The sequence below is a fragment of the Lutra lutra genome, chromosome 13, assembly GCF_902655055.1.
Source record: "Lutra lutra chromosome 13, mLutLut1.2, whole genome shotgun sequence".
NCBI lineage: Eukaryota > Metazoa > Chordata > Mammalia > Carnivora > Mustelidae > Lutra > Lutra lutra.
In genome coordinates this window covers 94,322,698-94,340,152 of record NC_062290.1, presented here as the reverse complement: position 1 = coordinate 94,340,152, position 17,455 = coordinate 94,322,698, and the positions used below count along the sequence as shown (strand labels likewise).

Sequence of the window (17,455 nt, the reverse complement as noted above, 5' to 3'; positions counted from 1 at the left end):
GGCAGGCAGGATGATTTTAGAGCGCAGTTCGATGGCACCCAACAGTCCTGTGCCCAAGACAAGAGAGCAGGTAACGATGGGGCCGGGACCCCAAGCCAGGACCCATGGAAGCCCACGCACACATCGTCCACCAGCAAAGTGGGGAGTGGGCGGCCAGAGCCAGGGCCGGTGTGACGGTGAGGGAAGAGGCCGGACGGCCCAGCCGAGATGGGACGGCAGGAGGGCAGAAGCCGAGGTGTGCAGGCCGTGGCATGCCTGAACCTCTGCCCAGGAATGCGTCCCCTCCAGCCGAAACTGCAAACTTCACCCAGGCCCAGGGCTGAGGCAGAAGGCTGGCTGCCCCGGGCGATCTGCATACATTAGGTGCTTACTACATGCCCACTGGTTAGTGAGGAGGACGAGGACCATGCATGCTTGCCCCACTGTGGACGCCCCTCACCCCCAGGGGCCCCGTCTGGAGACGGCTTTCTGTTCCTAGAACAGACAGCTGCCCGGGCTCTGGCTCCGGTCTCAGCTCGGCTCCCTCCTCCCCACCATGGCTCTTCAGAGGCATGGGGAGCAAAGGGGGTCCCTCCATCTGTGTGCCTTCAGATGACCCTGCATCGTTTCTCTGTGTCCTTCCTCCTCCTGCGCAGCTGCGTCTAACAAGCCTCTAGTCGTCACCCCAGAACTGTCCCATCACCGAGTCCAGTCCCTCCTGGCCCAGACCTGCCCTGGCACCACCACCCCGCCCCAGCCCCCGCCTGCCCCAGCCCCTACCTGCCGTGTGCCAGGTGGTCCCGGAGGTCAGCCTCTCCCGCTCCAGCAGCACCGCCCCGCTCACACCCAGCTTGGCCAGGTGGTACAGGGTCTGGCAGCCCAGGCTGCCCCCACCGATGACCACCACATTGGCTGTGCTGGGCAGGGGGCGGCTTGGGCCCTGGGCCACTGCCGTGGGGCCCTGGGCCTCTTTCAGGGTCCGCTGGTACGGCACGCTCTTCTCAGTGGTGGGGCCGGCTCGGCTGGTCAGCGTACGCGGTCCCAGGGCCCGGCGAGAGCAGGTGGTGGCCACACGAAGGGCTCTGCCCAGCGAGGCCATGGGGACTCCAGGCTCAGTGCCACAGAGAGCTGGGGGAGAGAGTCAGGGCTGGCTGGGGCATCAAGGGGCATAGTGGGGGTTGTACCGGGTGAGACCTGGGGGACCATCCCCATACCCTTCTTCCTCCGCCACCTCCCCGAGGCCCCAATCGCGTCTGCACTCCAGCGTGGGTGTACTGAGGGCCTGGAGGCATCATCGGCTCTGGGCGGATGCATGGCGACCATGGTAGGACGCAGAAGGTCCTTGCCCACCCCTGGAGCTGGGCCCATGGGTGGACCCAGGCAACCAGAGGCTCCTCACCCCCTCCCCTGGTCTGGGAATGAACATGCTGGCTCCCCCCAACCCAGCCCCCACTTCCCACCATGGGAGCCACTCGCAGGGATGCAGGCCTGAGGGAGCAATGTGTCGTTGAGGTTGGACAGGGGGTGGGGTGGGGGAGCTGAAGGACTGAGCCCCATGAGGCCTTTGTAGGAACTATGATCTGGCAGCTGGGGACTTCAGGCACCAAAACAAGCCTTGCCGGCTAACCCTGCCACCTGCCGGTCTGCAGTGGCCTGCCTCTGTCCCGTCACTCCCTGTCCTCCCGGGGCCGACCCAGACAGTGAATGGGGCTGTGACAGAGGGTGGGCACTGGACGTCTGCAGGGGACATAGGGGAGGTGGAGGGAAGGGACGAGATCCAGCTTGGGGAAGTAGGGTCACCCGCAAGGGAGACCAGCGAGGAGGGCAGGCGTCAGAGCTGAGGACAAGAAGCTCAGGTCTTAGGGGGACCTGGACCTGGAGAAATGACCGCCAGTGGGGGGGGGGGGGGGGGGGGGGGGGGGCCCTGAGAGCCCCTGGGGCTCAGAACACTTCCCCGGGATGTCTTCCTGAGTGCCTGGCCACATGGGTTTACATTTAAGGAAGAACGTGGCACAGCCCTGTGCTGGCGGGACAGACAGGCGGGGTCTGGGGGTAGAGACGGAGGAAGGTGGCAGCCCCCAAGGGGCATCGCCTGGACACAGACCATGGGAGGAGGGGAAGCTATGTGCATGGGTAACCCTTTCCCTGCCCCTCCCCCCCACCACCTCCTCCATGTCCCCCAGTGGCCTTCAGGGCTCACCTGGAATGCCCCCTCCTTCAGGCAGCCCTGCCAAGCCAGAAAAGTCTCATAATTACAAGAATGTGACAGGAAGCCCACCTCCAAAAGAACAAAGGTGCCAGAGAGATGTCTCCCTGGGGGTGTGTCCTGTCCAACCTAGGGAGGAAAGGACACTAGGAGGGGCCTCCTAACCCCACATCGGGCTCTCTGCTCCGCAGGGAGCCTGCTTCCCCCTCTCTCTCTGCCTGCCTCTCTGCCTGCTTGTGATCTCTGTCTGCCAAATAAATAAATAAAATCTTAAAAAAAAAAAAAAAAACGATGCCCTAATGAGCATCCCTGTGACGCTGTCCCCATTTTACACAGCAGGAGACCAAGGTACAGGAAGGCCCTTCAAGGTGGCTGAGGTCCCAGGGCCACTCTGTGGCCCAGCTGGGGAGCAAGTCCGGCCCCATGCACAGTCCAAGTCTGCAGGCTCTGCTGGGGCCTGGTTTGGGGCAGGGGAGGTGTGGGGAGCTGCGGACTCACCGGTGGGGATGCGGGTGAGGGGCCCAGTGCCCAGGCTGGTCAGGGCTGCCCACACCCTACCCAACAGGGAGCCCTCCCAGGGGAGTGAGGGCAGAGGAGGGGCAGAGAGCTGCGACGTATGAGGCTTCACGGAGCAGGTGTGGTGGTGACGGGGCATCTCAGTCCCTCCGCCACCCTTTGCCCCATGGTCTGACAGTCCACCTGCCCTTCTGCCCACAGAGGTGCCCTGGGCACAGGTTGGCGCACCCCTGGGCCTGTCTCTGTCCTTACCTTTTGTTTTCGAAGTTCCCTAATGCTCCAGAAGCCCCCGGGAGTGGTGCCCTACCTGTGGAAAGTCAGCGTAAGGTGGCTGCGGGCACAGTCAAGGCTGGGCACCTGACCCCCGCGCCCCCCACCCCCCAACTGCCCCCGCGCTCCTGCTCCGCCTCAGGCCCGGCCTCCTTCCTCCCTTCAATCTCGCTGGGGCCGCTGGCCCTGGAAGTGGCCACCTGCCCGCTCCGCGCACCCTGACCAGGCCGGCTGTCCCAGCTGGGGGCCGGCAGGGGGTGCCCCCCCACCCCCGCCAGCAGCAGCTGCTTCAACATTAACTTGCTCTCCCGCCCCTCGACCTCTCCCCTGCCGGGTCCGCAGCGTGTTCCCTGCGGCACCAGCGGTGAGGGTGCAGGGCAGCCTGGGGCTGGGGGCGGGGCCGGGGTCGGGGCCTGAGCGACAACTTCACCTGGGCTGTGAAGTCCGAGCCAGGGTCCTCCTCCTCAAGGGCTGCGGGGTGCGGGGGCTGAAGGAGAGAAGAGCGGGCCCAGCCTTCGCCTGGTGCAGGAGGGCGGGAGTGGCGCCAGGCCCCGGCCACGCACACGGGGACCGAGCTCCTGCCCACCCAGACAGATGGTCACTGCAGCCAGGGGCAGAGACAAGTCCCGGCCAGCTCCGGGGCTGTCCCAACGCCGCCCGCCGCGGGGGAGGAACCGGGCCCCGCTCCCCCCGAAGGGGCGTACCTCCAGCCGCCACGGCTCCCCTCGGCCCCCAGAGGCCGCGCTGTGTCCCTCCCGGGGCTGCAGGCTGCCCTCCCCGCTTTCCTCCTCCGCCGCGGCCTGGCCGGAACCGCCGGCCCCTGGCCCCGCCCCCGTCACCGCCCCCTCCCCCCGCCCCCGTCACCGCCCCCTCCCCCCGTCCCCGTCACCGCCCCCTCCCCCCGTCCCCGTCACCGCCCCCTCCCCCCGTCCCCGCCCCCTCCCCCCGCCCCCGTCACCGCCCCCTCCCCCCGTCCCCGTCACCGCCCCCTCCCCCCGTCCCCGTCACCGCCCCCGTCACCGCCCCCCGTCACCGCCCCCGTCACCGCCCCTCCCCCCCGCCACCGCCCCCGTCACCGCCCCTCCCCCCCGCCACCGCCCCCGTCACCGCCCCCCCGCCCCCGCGGGATGCACCGCCCACCGCCTCCGGCTTCTCCCTGGCCAGGGCAGCAGCCCCGCGGGGCGCAGAGCCTGGCTGTGGTCGGGGTGGTGGGGCGGGTGACCTCACTCCCTTATCTCTAAAACAGGGTTGCAGGTTCGCCGCCGGTGCCCCCGCGCACCCCTGCTTGCCTCTGCCTGTCTGTGCCCCCGGCGCCCCGACCTGAGCTGGGTAAGCCACAGGCCTGTGCCAGGCCCCAGCGTGTCCAGCGGGCTCCTCGGGACGGGATGCAGGGCCCCAGCGAGCGCCGGCCTGTCCAGCGGCCGCTTGTTCCCTCCCGGCGCAGGGGTGCTCAAGCCGGGAAGCGCGGCTGTCTGCCTCCCGCCCCATCGGTCCCCATCCTCTGGTCTGCCCACTGCGGGGCGCCCTGCTCCCCAGGCCCGGAATGCCTGCCTCCATCTGACTGCTGGGGAGCACTGGGACCAGAAAGGGGAGCCAGCTTGCCTCCGGTCACACAGCAAGTGGTGGGGGCCAAGGGCATTCTGTCTACTCTGCCCAGAGGGGACACCCAGAGGCAATCCAGAAGCAGGACTTATACCTCTGGGTGTGAGAAGAGTCAGGACGGCTGTTGGTATAAAAGTGGGCCTCCTCTTCCCACGGATCAAAGAAAGAATTTGGTTAGCAATAGAGCAATGTTGGCTACTAATAGGGAGGAACCAGGAGCAACACATTGTAATTAATACCGATGAGAAAAATAATTGTGTTCTTTATTTCAATTTCTTAACTGTCCGACTATCTGTCTTGCTGCCAGTTTCTCTGTCCTCTACATTTACCGAGCACCTACTATATGCAAATCACGGCTAGAAGACCCAGAGACAACTAAGGCCCTTGAGGGGCTCCGGGTTCAGGAAGAAGACAGATTCAGGGCGGTGGGGGGGGGTTAGCCATGAGGTTGGCTGGGACGGGACACTCCCCGGAAGCTGCCCCTCCTTCCAGCATGTTTGGGGAGGTGGCCGGGCTCTGGCCTGGCCAGGTGCTGCTACGATTCTCAGTCCCCGTCATGTGGACAGAGACTGTCACTCACCCCCCGAGGAAGGCTGCCCCAGCAGCGTGAGGCCTCCCTGCACCGGGCACAGGCTCAGGGCACAGAGACCAGCCTGGTCACTCTGCAGAGGGGGTCCTGGTCAGTAGCGTGGGGCCAGGCTGCGCTCGCTCCATGAGGGGAAGGACAGGTCAGAGAGGGTGCCAAAGGAGGTGGCCGCACCCCGTTAGAGCCCTCGGCAGGAGGGGCATGGGCAAGGGACACAGGGTCCCTACAGCCCCAGGGCAGCGGCCGAACCAGCCCAGACCTCTCCTGACCCTGCACGCAAAGAGGAACAGCTGGTGCAGAATGGTGCCAGCCCAGGCCAGCGGCAGAGTCGCCCTGGACTTTGGACGGGGGCGGTGGCTGGAAGGGCGGGCAGCTGCGGGTCAGCGCTGTCGGAGATGGGATTGATCAGGCCCCTGCTCGGACCTGGGAGGGGGATGGGCCATCTCGTCTCCCCTGGGCACTGGAGGGCACGGGCTCCAGCCGGGGACACCGAGGCAGGGTCCTGCTGTCCACCTGCCGCAGCAGCACTTGGGCGGGTCTCCTGTGGCCGAGCCTCGGTCTCCCCATCTGGGAAACAGGAACTATACCCCCTGCGGTGTCAGTTTTAGGGAAGTTTTGTCATTTATTTATTGTACATTATCTTCCACTTTCGGCGCACTTTAAAGAAAACCATGGAGCCAAGGGAAGTCCCAGTGGCCTGGAGGGTGAGAGGTTACCTCTGGTCCAGCAGCCCTCCTCCTGCCCCTGGACCTCCACGGTGGCAGTCTGTCCCTGCCCAGGGCCTTCAAGCACCTAGGCCAGGCTCCTCCTTCCCCAGGGCGGCCCTCTCCACAGGCCTCAGCCCCCCCTCCGCCCCCGCTGCTGGCCAGGCTTCCAGCACAGAGGGAGGCGGCTGGAGGCTGCCCTCTGGCTGGACCGACATCTAGGCTGGAGCAGGGGGGTGGGCTGGGGGAGGAGGGTCCCCTGAGGAGCTCTGTGCGGGGTCCTGCAAAAGAGGGACAGTAAATACCAACAGGACAGCACTTGCTGACGTGGGACCCAGGGGGAGGCAGTGGCCGGCCCGGACCCCGGGGCCTCTGCAACCCAGGGGGAGGGGAGCAAGCAGAGCATTTTACACGCGTCCACTCAGAGGAAAGAGATGACTGCCACCGAACATAGCCGGGGGGAGGCAGACCCAGACAACTCGGGGAGCAGGAAAGTTTCCAGAACGACTCTGACAACTGGAATTACACTTCCAAGATTTTATTTCTCCAGTAAAGACCCTCAAAAACACATCAACTACCCCCATGCTTTCATGAAGACGGATGTTTCATCATCCGGGGCTCAGTGGTGGTCCCTCTCCAGGGGCAGCGGGCCCCTGTCCCCTCCCCACACACTCAGGCCTGCGGCCACCTGGAAGCAGGTGTCCCCAGGAATGGAGGCTCGAGTGTCCCTCGACCCCTGGGACACTCACGGCAGGGGTGGATAGCCTCATGCAGGGCCCTGGGGCCCCCACTCCACCCTGTGACTGGTTCCATAAGTTATCTGTGCGAGCACCGGCGTGGAAGGTGGAGCTGGTCACTCCCGCGGCTCAGCTCGTGCCAGGCCCAAGCAGGGGTCAGCAACCGCAGCTTCAGGCACGACTGCCCAGTGGGGAGACAGGACGCAGCTTCGGAGAATCTTCCTGCCGAGGGTGTTGGGAGGCGAGGATGGGGAAACGGTGGCCACGGGCACGAGGCCCCCACTCCCACTACCGGGACCCCCGACCCCGTCAGCCAAACCCTCCAGGCTCTCACACTGGCCGCTCTGAGGGCAGGAGGCCTCCACAAACCACCCCAGGATTCAGGCCGTGCTTACAACTTCCTATGTGTTACCCTGGAGATTTCCTCTAAAAATCCAGGTTTGCAAGCACTTCTAGAAAAACTGGGACACACAGGCCAGTCTGGGCCCACACCTAGCCAGAGGCACTTAGATGGGCCTGTTTTGTCCAGTTGGTCACTGTCCCTCCCCTGCCACTTTGCCCTTTCACACCCCCTGCAGGCCTCCCGGAGTTTTGCTTTTTCAACCCCTGACCCAAACCTCCTGGCATTGCCCGAGGTAGAGACAGCTTCCTCTCCCGCTCTGGGGGGAACGGAGCACCCCGTAGCCAGAACCCAACCGAGGAAATGTGGGTCTTGCAGTGAACAGAGAGCGAGAGGCCTGTGCAGAGATGTCTTGGGCCTGGATCTGAAAGTTCTCTGAGTGCTTAGGTGGGGGGAGCCGCTCACGGTGGGTGGGGGGCTTGGTCACCCCGAGGCAGGCAGTCAACCCTCCAGGACGCTGAGCCTTCTCGGGAAGTGTCGCCCCTGGTAGTCACATGTGAGTGCAACACCCCGGAGACCTGGAGCCGGGACGCGGCCGCAGGTCGGGGGCTGCCCAGGAAGCGGACACGCACACGGGCAGGCTGGAAGGTGGCCCCCACCGGGACCGACAGCCTGGGCTCAGTCTGGCTCTCACACTGCTCTCCCAGAACACGCCCCTGGCAGGGACCTTCCTTCCTGACGGCTCTTGGCTTAGTCCCGGTTTCCGGGAACAGCATGGGACGCCCTCTCTCCTAGTGGGATGTGTCCATTTCTCCCTAGAATTCTGCCATTTTTTCTCTTATGTATTTTAAGGCGATGCTGTGACGTCTAGTAAGCTCAGGAGTGTTCTAGCTTCGCATTTGATTGTCCCTTTTTGTCAGGAAATACGGACCCTCTTCATCCAGTGGGGGTGCTGCTCCGTGTCTAACCCTCGGCTCTCGAGGTGGGGCGTCGGCTGGGGTCTCCGGTGTAAACCTTCTCACCAGGGCCGGTGTCAAGCCACCGGCCAGGAATCACAATCTGGAGCTGGAAAGAAGCACACGGGCCGGCTCTCGCGAGCCAGGGTTCACACATAAGAACGCCTTCCGCCCCGAAGAGCTGGTGTCTGAAAGCGACACTGGTCCCCGCCTTCTCTGACGCCTGCCTGGTGCGTCCTGCCCCACTGCTCTGCTTTCAGCATTTCTGTGACATGAGGTCTCAGGGGTGTCCGGGACATTCCTACTTCGGAGCGTGACACGAAGCTGCGACCTTCCCCAGGAGCTGGCGGAGCCGAGTGCGGGACCCACAAACGAGAGGCTCTCACCAGGCCGGGCTGCCTGTCTCGACCCTGGGAGCAGGATCTGCCGCTTTTGTGCTGAGCCTGCCGAGCTCGCTAACCAGGGAGGGAAACAGGTGCACGCACATAGCACGTGGGATAAGGTTTAGGGTTTACAGGTTGTGTCAGAAGAGACTTCTCCTAAGGAACAAAATGTGCCAGACCAAAAAGTCACCAGGGTAGTTGACCTAAAACTGCTGTTCTCCCCCAAGTGTGCGCAGTTTTGCCCCCATACATGGCAGAGGTAGAGCTCGCTCATGTGAGTGAGTGGGGAATTACTCAGGGTGGTTTTCAGGTTCCAAACAGGCTCGGATAGAGGAGAGTCTGGAAGCTCATCGTCCTTTTTCCCATGAATCCAGATTATTCATCTGTCCTAAGACATGCCTCGAGGGGGTCTGGCCACCTGTCTTTGCCCCGCAGACCCCTCATGGTCATGGGTCTTCATCGGCAAGGCTGCTATTCACCTCCCCGCCTCCCCCATTCTCTCTTCCTTCTAGGGTTAATAGGACCCAAGATAAAGACTACACGCCCCAGCCTTCTTTGCAGCCAACAGGAGTTGGTGAGTGAGACTCCCAGGTGTCCTTCAAAAGAGACGGTCAAACCCCTTCCCTGCCCCTTCTCCTTCCTATGGCTGGAATGTGGATTCAGAGGTTAGGGCCGGAGCCCCATCCTGGACCATGAGGTGAACTTGTGAGGCCACACCCAGGGGACCAAAGAACCCCCAGAAAGACCCCTGACACGGTTAACCAGGGTCGCTACCCAGACTATTAGGTGAGCAAGAAATAGCCATCTCTTGTCCTATAGGCTGTCTATCACTCACGGCCAGATCGCCATCCTAACAGACCAAGGCTTGCATCGGTCAGTGGGGGGCTGCAGAGCACTGTGGCTGGGGGTCCTACTGGACCCGTCTGATTACAGGTCCAACAGCACAGTGAGTGTCCGGATGTGGAAGGATTATCCAGAGAGAATCCAGGGGAGCAAAACTCCCACAGAGATCCCATGGGCACACGTCTAGGGAAAGCAAAAGATCAAAACTAAATCATTAGGGAATATAAACACCGCAGCCATGACTAGAGAACAGGAGTCCAAGTTGAACTCATGAATGTAAAATCTTATCATGGGACCTCCCCACGCCATGCCCTCCTCCAACGGTGGGGACGAGTCACCGGCAGACAGAGCCATTGGAAGGAGAGCTGCAATTTCAAAACCCTGTAATTTGTGCCCATTTAATACATTTGTAATTTTCTACTTGGAAAAATTACATTTTAAATAGATAATTTGAACATGCTTAATGGAGACATAAAACTGTTGTTCAAGGAATGAATGCTTTGTTTCGGCCTGAAAGAAGGAAAGCCAACCTCCGGTCCTCGGCTCTTGTAATACAAGCGCTCAAGCTCACCGACTTCAATTCGAGTTCAGTTTCAGTAGTATACCGCAAGTTGTGTTATCAAGTATCTTTATCCTTTTAAATTTAGGGGTAAATTTGAAATATTTTATTATTTTCTTTTTGGTTATTAACGATTTAGAAGTAGGTTTCTTAATTTGCCAACATATGGATATTTCTTGTGTATCTTTTACTACTGATTTCCTTTTCTTCTTCTTTTTAAAGTAGGCTCCACGCCCAGCGCGGAGCCCAACGTGGGGCTTGAACTCACGACTCTGAGATCAAGACCGAGCTGAGATCAAGAGTTGCCCAGACCCCCCTTCGTTACTGATTTCTAACCTCACTCCTCATGGTGAGACTCACTCTAGGATTTGAAACCCATTGAGATCTGCTTTCTGGGCCAGTACGAGGTAAATCGTCGCGGAGATGGTGTGTACTCTGCCAGAAGCCAGTGTTCTGTAGACGCGATGGTAATTACGTTATTTTACTCTCTTCTTACCTTTTTGTTCGTTTGTTTGTTTCAATGTCTGTTTGAATTTAGTTACAGAGAGGAGAGAAAGTTGGATTAAAACCTATGATGGGGGGGCGCCTGGGTGGCTCAGCGGGTTAAAGCCTCTGCCTTCGGCTCAGGTCATGATCCCAGGGTCCTGGGATCGAGCCCCACATCGAGCTCTCTGCTCCGTGGGGAGCCTGCTTCCTCCTCTCTCTGACTGTCTCTCTGCCTACTTGTGATCTCTGTCTGCCAAATAAATAAATAAAATCTTTAAAAAAAAATAAAACCTATGATGGCTGGTTCGTCTCATTCCTTTTGCTCCTCTGTCAATTTTGCTTTACATATTTTGGGGTTATATTATGAAGAGCATAGTAGTTTAAAATTGTGATGTTTCCTAATCAATGAGAACTCTATCATTAACATAGTAAGCCTTTTAAAACTAGTGACAACTTTTGTTTGTTTTGCTCTAAAATCTATTTGGTATGACATTAAGTTTTAAATTGTCTAGTGATCTTTTTATCTTTGAAGTCCAGGGTTAATCATTGTGTTAATTTGTCCTAGGGCATGGTACGCCTGTACATTCTTTTATTTCTGAAAAGTTAACAAAACAATCGAAATCTTTGTCCCTTTCTGTGATTTTTATTTTATCCATGTGTGTTAATTTCCCTTTCATGATGGGGGTGTTCCTCGAGATGCCCAGCTTTGCACAGGAACCCTGTTCTGGCTCCTGGTCTCCAAGGTCCTGGAGCCAATGCCTTGAGTGTTGGAATCCCTGGGGCCTGGAATCCCAGAGGGCCTGAGATCCTAGCGGCCGCTTGGTGTTGGCTCCAAATATCTGCTCTGGCTTCGTGTCTCTCCTTTCTGGGACAGGTCACCTTGTTCCAAGCTCAGCCTCTTCTCCTCTTGTGTCTTGTATGGTGTTCCCATGTTTGTACCGCAGGAGTGGAGCGAACTACCCACCTCACCTCAGGAAGTGGGTGGTTCCCGTGTCCTGTCCAGGGAACTTTCCTAAAGCTCCACACAGAGACCTCTGCAGTGGCCCCACTGAGGGAAGTCCACTTTGTTGGAATTAAGGGGCATGATGCCTTGGTTCCTGGAGAGCTCTACAAGCATCAGGCCCTCTGACCAGAAGTGTGTGGCTCTGAGATGCTTTCCCACATTCTGGGGTAACCTCAGGCAGACAGGCTCCTCGTCCCTCCTGGCCTCCAACCCCCGTCCACACACAGGCCCTTCAGGAGGCCTGGGCTTTCCCACCCTTCCTGGATCTGGACCCCACAGCAAGTGCAGTTGAGGTTCTCCCTTAAAGCTCCCCGCCCCCCAGCACCCCTCAGTCCACCCACACTTCCCTCCAGGCACCATGGCTCTCTGCTTCTTGGCCTGGGGCTCTTTCTGACTTGCTCAGCCCTGCTCAGGGCAGCTGGGGACCACTGGCCCAGGGGCTGCTGAGCAAGCATCTGGGTCCGTCCATCTCCAACGTGGGTATGAGAACTCAGAACAGGAGCTGGATTTCAGGGGAGGTGGTGTTGGGACAACCAGGCCTCTTGGGGACCTTGTGCCTGAGAAATTTGCTGAGAGGGGGCTGCTCCAGAAAAGGCGGGCCCCCTGTCTGGTTCTCAGGGACCTTAGAGTGAACGGACACTCTGGAGGCCAGAGCACTCTGGAGCACTGGGTCCAGGAGAACAGGACTGGGGTGGGACCCAACACTCTCTGGGTCACCTCAAACATCTGCACTTGCCTCCCTGTTTTGCAACAAAACCTGACACTTGCTGAGCAGCAGCTGTGCACCAGACTCCAAGTCTCAGTTGGTTCTCCAAACCCTGATATAGGTCCCGGGGCTGGTCTCCCACCCCATCGGTATTCTCCTGTCCCCTCAGGAACAGGGAGAAGGTGTGGCCATGTGTCCAGCTTAAGTCCTGCAGTCCCCAGCTTCTGCCACAGCCAGGAGTGGCCATATGCCCCAGCTCCAGGTAAGGAGCTAACTGTGCTAACCTCTGCCTCTGCCCACAGCCTTGATGGCAGGAGCTCCAGCAGCTACTTTGGACCATGAGGCCACGGCAAGGATAGAGGTACATGCTGAAGAGCGGAGGAGCCTCCGTTGGGTGGGTGGGGCCACCAAGCCATCCCTGGTCTACCTTGCCTGGACAAAAGAGAAGTCAATCTTGGCCTGACTGTTCTGATTTTCTCTGTCATAGGCCATAGACCCAGTCTCCAGAGAGAATATTATTTTTTATCTCCAACATATACATAGAAAGAAACAGGCTCAGGAGCTGAAGGACATGACTGAGCCGCAGGGCTAGGGTTGAATCCCACCCAAATGGGAAGACAGAGGCACTGCCTTAGGCCCGTGTCTGACCCAGGCCAGTGTACCCTAGGCTGACCGCGTGAAGGTGTGGCAGTCTCTGTTGGACACAGACAGAGGGTTCCAGCCGTGCCTGCAGAAAAGAAGTTAAGTTTATTTGCAATAAAAACTGGTCTGAAAAACCTAGCGGCAAATGTACAGTGTGTGTCCCGTTTGGGGTCGTCACCAGCTGCGGGACCCCCAATCCCTGACCCGCATGCATCAGGCTCCTAAGTGTTCACAGCTCATCTCGGGCCCCAGGTCCAAAGCCCCTCCAGAAGGCCTCCCGGTCCTGCTGAAACCGGCCGCTTCCCAGCCTGCCCCCAGCCCCCAGCCCTCCCTCACACAGTAAAGCCCAACCAACCAGATCCAGGTCGCAAAGCAAACAAAAACCGAACAAACATTCACAAAACGCAGGGTTCCAACGTCTGTCTCCTCAGTGTCCTTCGTTGTCGTGATGACTTGTTTCATAATAACCTCAAATATACATCGTTTTCTTGCTATTATAAAATATCTTCCTCGTTATTCACAGACATACAACGGAGCTTTGGATGAGAGAATTACAAACTGTTCTCTTCCCTTAAAAAACAAACATGTCAAACCAAAAACAAAACAACAAAAACAAAACCTCTTCGACAACAGTAAACACAAAAGGGGCTGGCTGGCTCCCCCCACCCCGACCCCAGGCTCCTGGCTGGGCCGGCCAAGCCCAGGGCTGTGCGCAAAGTGCTGGGTGCACCCTGATGATGGGGGCTGGGGCCTGCTCTCTCCGAGGCCGGCTCTTTGCTTCCTTCCCCTTGGCCTTCTGCCCCCAAACGCGATCTGTTCACCTGTAGGCGGCCTTCTCTCTTGCCCTTGCTGCTAATTGTCCCCCCCACCGCCCCCCACCTCCTCCCCATTCTGCGACATGGGGCCTGGGAGCCGAGCCTGGAGGCCACACGGCTGACTTCAAAGAAAGCCCAGGAGTGCAGAGTGGCAACAGCTCCCACCGCAGCGGGGGCTAGCCTTCCCCATGCCCGGCCTTTCCCGGTCTCCCCCCGCACAGGGCAGGGCAGCCCACCAAGGGACAGGGGACGCGTGCAGCCAGGTTTCTCCCGCAGCTGTGGCACGGAGCCCGCGAGGACACAGCGTCCCTAGGTCTCATGCAACATCCAGGTGGAGGTAAAGGGTCTGGACAAAACAGCCAGAGCTCAGAGGCCAGGAGGAGTCAGGAGGGAGAGTTCAGGGGGAAGGCCTCGCCCAAGAGCCCTTATTTCGAGCTGACCACAGGCCCAGTTCGTGGGCTGTCGGAGGAAGACTTGCCAAGGGTTGGAACTAACATCCTGTGCAAAAGCTGGGAGACCCTCAGGAACCACATTGCAGGACACAGAAGACCCAGAAGGGCCGCCCGCCGGGGGGCACTCAGGGGCCTCCCCTTGGAGGGGAACGTGAGCAGCAGGGCCTGAGTGAGGGGAAAACTCCGTTTTCTTCTCACCTGTATCAGGATTTACAAAAGGTGTATCCACCTGGCAGTAGGACAGGACTGACACACTCCTGGGATTCAGGGCCAAGAACAGTACCGTTGACTGGGAGCAGGGGTGGCAACTGCGTCGTTTGCTAAGGCTCCCTCCGGAGAGGGGGACCTGCCCTGGGTAGTCTCTGCACAGCCCGAGTGCAGAATGCCAGGAGGGGATCAAGGGGCCCGCACAGACCCCTTAGCAATGCTCTCTTCTCCTAAACCCGAGCACGGCTGGGGCTGAGCTAGGACCGGGCAGGGGCTGTAGCAAACGGCTTGGCTCTGCTCCCTTCTGACTCTCTAGGCCCAAAGCTTCCCCCCGGGAGCAGCAGGAAGGAGGCAGGCTGAGCATCACAGCTGAGCAGGAGGGCTGAGGGAGGTCTCCTCTGCTGTCCCAGGCCTCCCTGGGGTGGCACCTACTGTTCAAACCTAGGCTCTGGCCTCAGCTGTCATCCAGAGCCTGGCTCAGAAGGCCACTGGTGCTCCCTCTCCTTAGCGCTCTGGCGGTGGCAGCCACGGCAGGGCTGGCCCGACTCGCCTCTATGTACAAGTAGCGTACCCAGAACAGGCCACTGACGGCAGGTGGGCAGCAGGCCGGTTCCCATTTAGGATTTTGAACACCCTCCCCATCCCTACGGACTGTTGAAGACTGGAAGGTTGGCGGGCATGTCCCCTCTGCGTCACGGGGCTAGAGACAGACTTCAGAACTGGACTCTCACAAGAAAACCCACGAGTCCTATCCATGCCGTCGCTGTCACTGGACGCCCTCCTCCTCTACGTACGTTGAAGGAAACCAGCCAATCTGAAAAAGATGGCAAGATCACATGAGAGTGTATGTGCGCCCGGGGTGTTGGGAGAGGGCCAGCAGGGGCTCGTGGAAATGGGGGAACCTGCAAAGGGCTGGCGTTCTAAGTCGAGAAGCCTGGTGGAACTGTGGCCCAGGGTAGGGGTGACCCCAAATGCACCAGCCCCAAGCAGTTCAAGGTGACCAAAAAAAATTCAATCCTCCCTGAAGGAAAATTACATCATCCCAAGTCTCAGTGGTATTTTCTACACAAGCTCATCAATCAGTCAAGACGGAGTGACAGGAACTAAGAGAAAACACAGGTGACAGAAACCAGTCCACAGGTCATTCTGGGACGGGAGTCATCAGTCAGGAAATGTAAGTAACTGTGTCACCTATGTTCCAGAAAGCCCAGGATAAAGCATAAAAACATACCAGAGAACTGAAACCAGAAACCACATAGAAATAGAAATCCAAAAGTGGAAAATAGGACTGAAATTTGGAACCCAATAGGATTTAGTAACAGATTAGACAGAGAGGGAGAGCGTATCGGTGGACCAGAAGAGGGGCCAGTGGAAAGCAGCTAGATGGGAAATAAGGGAATGGGTGGAAAACATGTCAAAGAAGGTCAATAACAGCTGGGCTAGATGAAAGGACGTGACACCCACGGGAATATAGCCCCTGAAGGAGAAAAGAGAAAACAGAGCAGGTACGTGGTTGGAAGAAACGTCCAGAACTGATGAAGGGCATCAAGCCACAGATTTTAAAATCTCAACAAATGTTACGCAGAGTGAGTACAGAGAAAACAACACCCAGGCACACTATAGTAAAACTGATAAATATCAGATTTTTTTTTTTTAACATATAACCCCCCCTCTGGGGAGTAATAGCAAAATTTCCTACAGAAAAGCAATGCTGAGAAGTTGGCTGGCTCTTGGGGCACCTGGGTGGCTCAGTCCATTAAGCATCAAACTCTTGATTTTGCCTCATGTCATGATCTCAGGGTGTGGGATCGAGCCCTGAGTTGGGCTCTGTGCTAGGCATGGAGCCTGCTTGAAAGTCTCTCTCTCTCTCTCTCCTGCTCTCCCTCTGTCCCTCCCTGCCCTTAAAAAAAAAAAGTTGGCTGGCTCTTTACAGAAATGATGGAACCGGGACAATGGAATGATATTACCAAAGTGCCAAAAGAAAATGCTTGCTAGCCTCAAATTTATCCCCTAGAGAGTACTATTTGAAAATGAGCTCGACATGATTCCTCACGAAAAGGAAGCAGGTCCCCCTGGAGGGAGGACCAACCCCCTGGGGGATGACCAAGAGAAGGGAAGGCTGTTCCCTTACAGTCGGATGCACCTAAAAAGTGTTAAAGAAACAATGGCTGGAAAAATCAACCATGATACGAACAAGTAATGAGACAAAATTCACCAATGAATGATAACAATAAAGCTCGTAGGTGAAAGTTAGATGTGGAACAGGATATTTAATAGTTTCAAAATATTACCCTGGAAGTTACTAATTAATTACAGTAACTTCACAGTGGAGGAACTCGGCAGATTATCACCTTAACCAAATGATCAAAATTAATGTCACAATAATAGGACAAACTGACGTCATATGCCTCTGGATAAGACACTATAGTACTGAAAAGGATAGAATATATGTACTGTGTTCCTACTGGAAATACATAATACATAACCTAATCACAAAGAAATATCAAACCTAAATGGAGGAAAAGTACAAAAATGACTGGCCCGTACTCTTCAAAAACGTCAAAGTCACGTAAGACCAAAAAAGGCTGAGGACTGTTGTGGAACAAAGAGAGTTGAGGGCCACAGCAAGTAAAAGCAATTCATTTAGGTGGACGTGACACAGTTGGGACACTTGCTGACATCTGAATATGGACCGTGGATGAGATAATCACATTCTGTCAAGGGGAATGTCTTTGATCATAGGACAATGAAGTATTTAGGGGCTGTGGGGAAAGGGTAGGACTTCTGCAATTTACTATTGAACGGCTAAGAGAAAGGTAGGCAGAGAGGGAGGGAGAACACAAATGGTAAAGCAAATGTGCAAACCACTCCTATTTGCTAAATCTGGGCATGTGGAGCTCTTTGTACCACAGCAACTTCTCTTTAGGCTTGAAACTGTGTCAACATACACCTACAAACATTTTATAATGAGAACATAAAAAGAAGAAAATGAAATAAAGAGGTGTTCAGCTCCAACAAAAACTAAGAATTTATTAGTAGCAGATTCACACTCAAAAAAAAAAAGTACCTAGAAGAGGGAATTTCAGGCAGCAGGAACATGGTTTTGGATGGAAATACAAGAAAGCAGGAAGGAATGGGGAGCCCCGGGGAAGGTAAATATGTAGTAACTCTAAGCAAACACTAACTGCTTAAAACAAAAATGTCTCACGGGGCTGAGAAATATGAAGACTTAAGATACATGACAACAGCTGCACGAAAGTTGGGAGGAACACGAGTACAGTCAAAAGTTGTACAGTCTCTGCGTCATCTGGGAAGTAGTAAATGTACTAATTTAAAATGGCTCTCAGAAGTCAGAGTGCACACTCTAATCCCTAGAGTAACTACCTAAATAATAGGAAAAGAATGTGTGACTCACAGACCCGCCAAGGGGCCAGGAAGTAGAACAGCAAACAAAACAAAACAA

General features: G+C 57.2%; 2 protein-coding genes across 11 annotated transcripts in view; both read right to left on the bottom strand.

The window, feature by feature from the left end:
• Window positions 1–3,767, bottom strand: part of SARDH (sarcosine dehydrogenase) — a 60,590-nt gene extending 56,823 nt beyond the window's left edge. The window contains exons 1-4 of one of the 8 annotated variants that reach the window (XM_047699264.1): window positions 3,676–3,752; window positions 2,954–3,004; window positions 2,180–2,314; window positions 760–1,107 (exon numbers count right to left, since the gene is read on the bottom strand). In XM_047699264.1, the coding sequence (XP_047555220.1) occupies window positions 760–1,078 (319 nt within the window). In that variant the 5' untranslated portion in view covers window positions 1,079–1,107; window positions 2,180–2,314; window positions 2,954–3,004; window positions 3,676–3,752. Of the gene's footprint in view, window positions 1–759; window positions 1,108–2,179; window positions 2,315–2,953; window positions 3,069–3,188; window positions 3,359–3,401; window positions 3,617–3,675 lie in introns of those variants that run through there. The other 7 variants (XM_047699261.1, XM_047699262.1, XM_047699260.1 and 4 more) reach the window with 7 other exon arrangements.
• Window positions 3,768–12,604: 8,837 nt separating this feature from the next.
• VAV2 (vav guanine nucleotide exchange factor 2) overlaps window positions 12,605–17,455 on the bottom strand; it is a 160,952-nt gene continuing 156,101 nt past the window's right edge. For all 3 annotated transcript variants that reach the window (XM_047699270.1, XM_047699271.1, XM_047699269.1), the window contains one exon: window positions 12,605–14,806. In XM_047699270.1, the coding sequence (XP_047555226.1) occupies window positions 14,759–14,806 (48 nt within the window). In that variant the 3' untranslated portion in view covers window positions 12,605–14,758. The remainder of the gene's footprint in view (window positions 14,807–17,455) is intronic.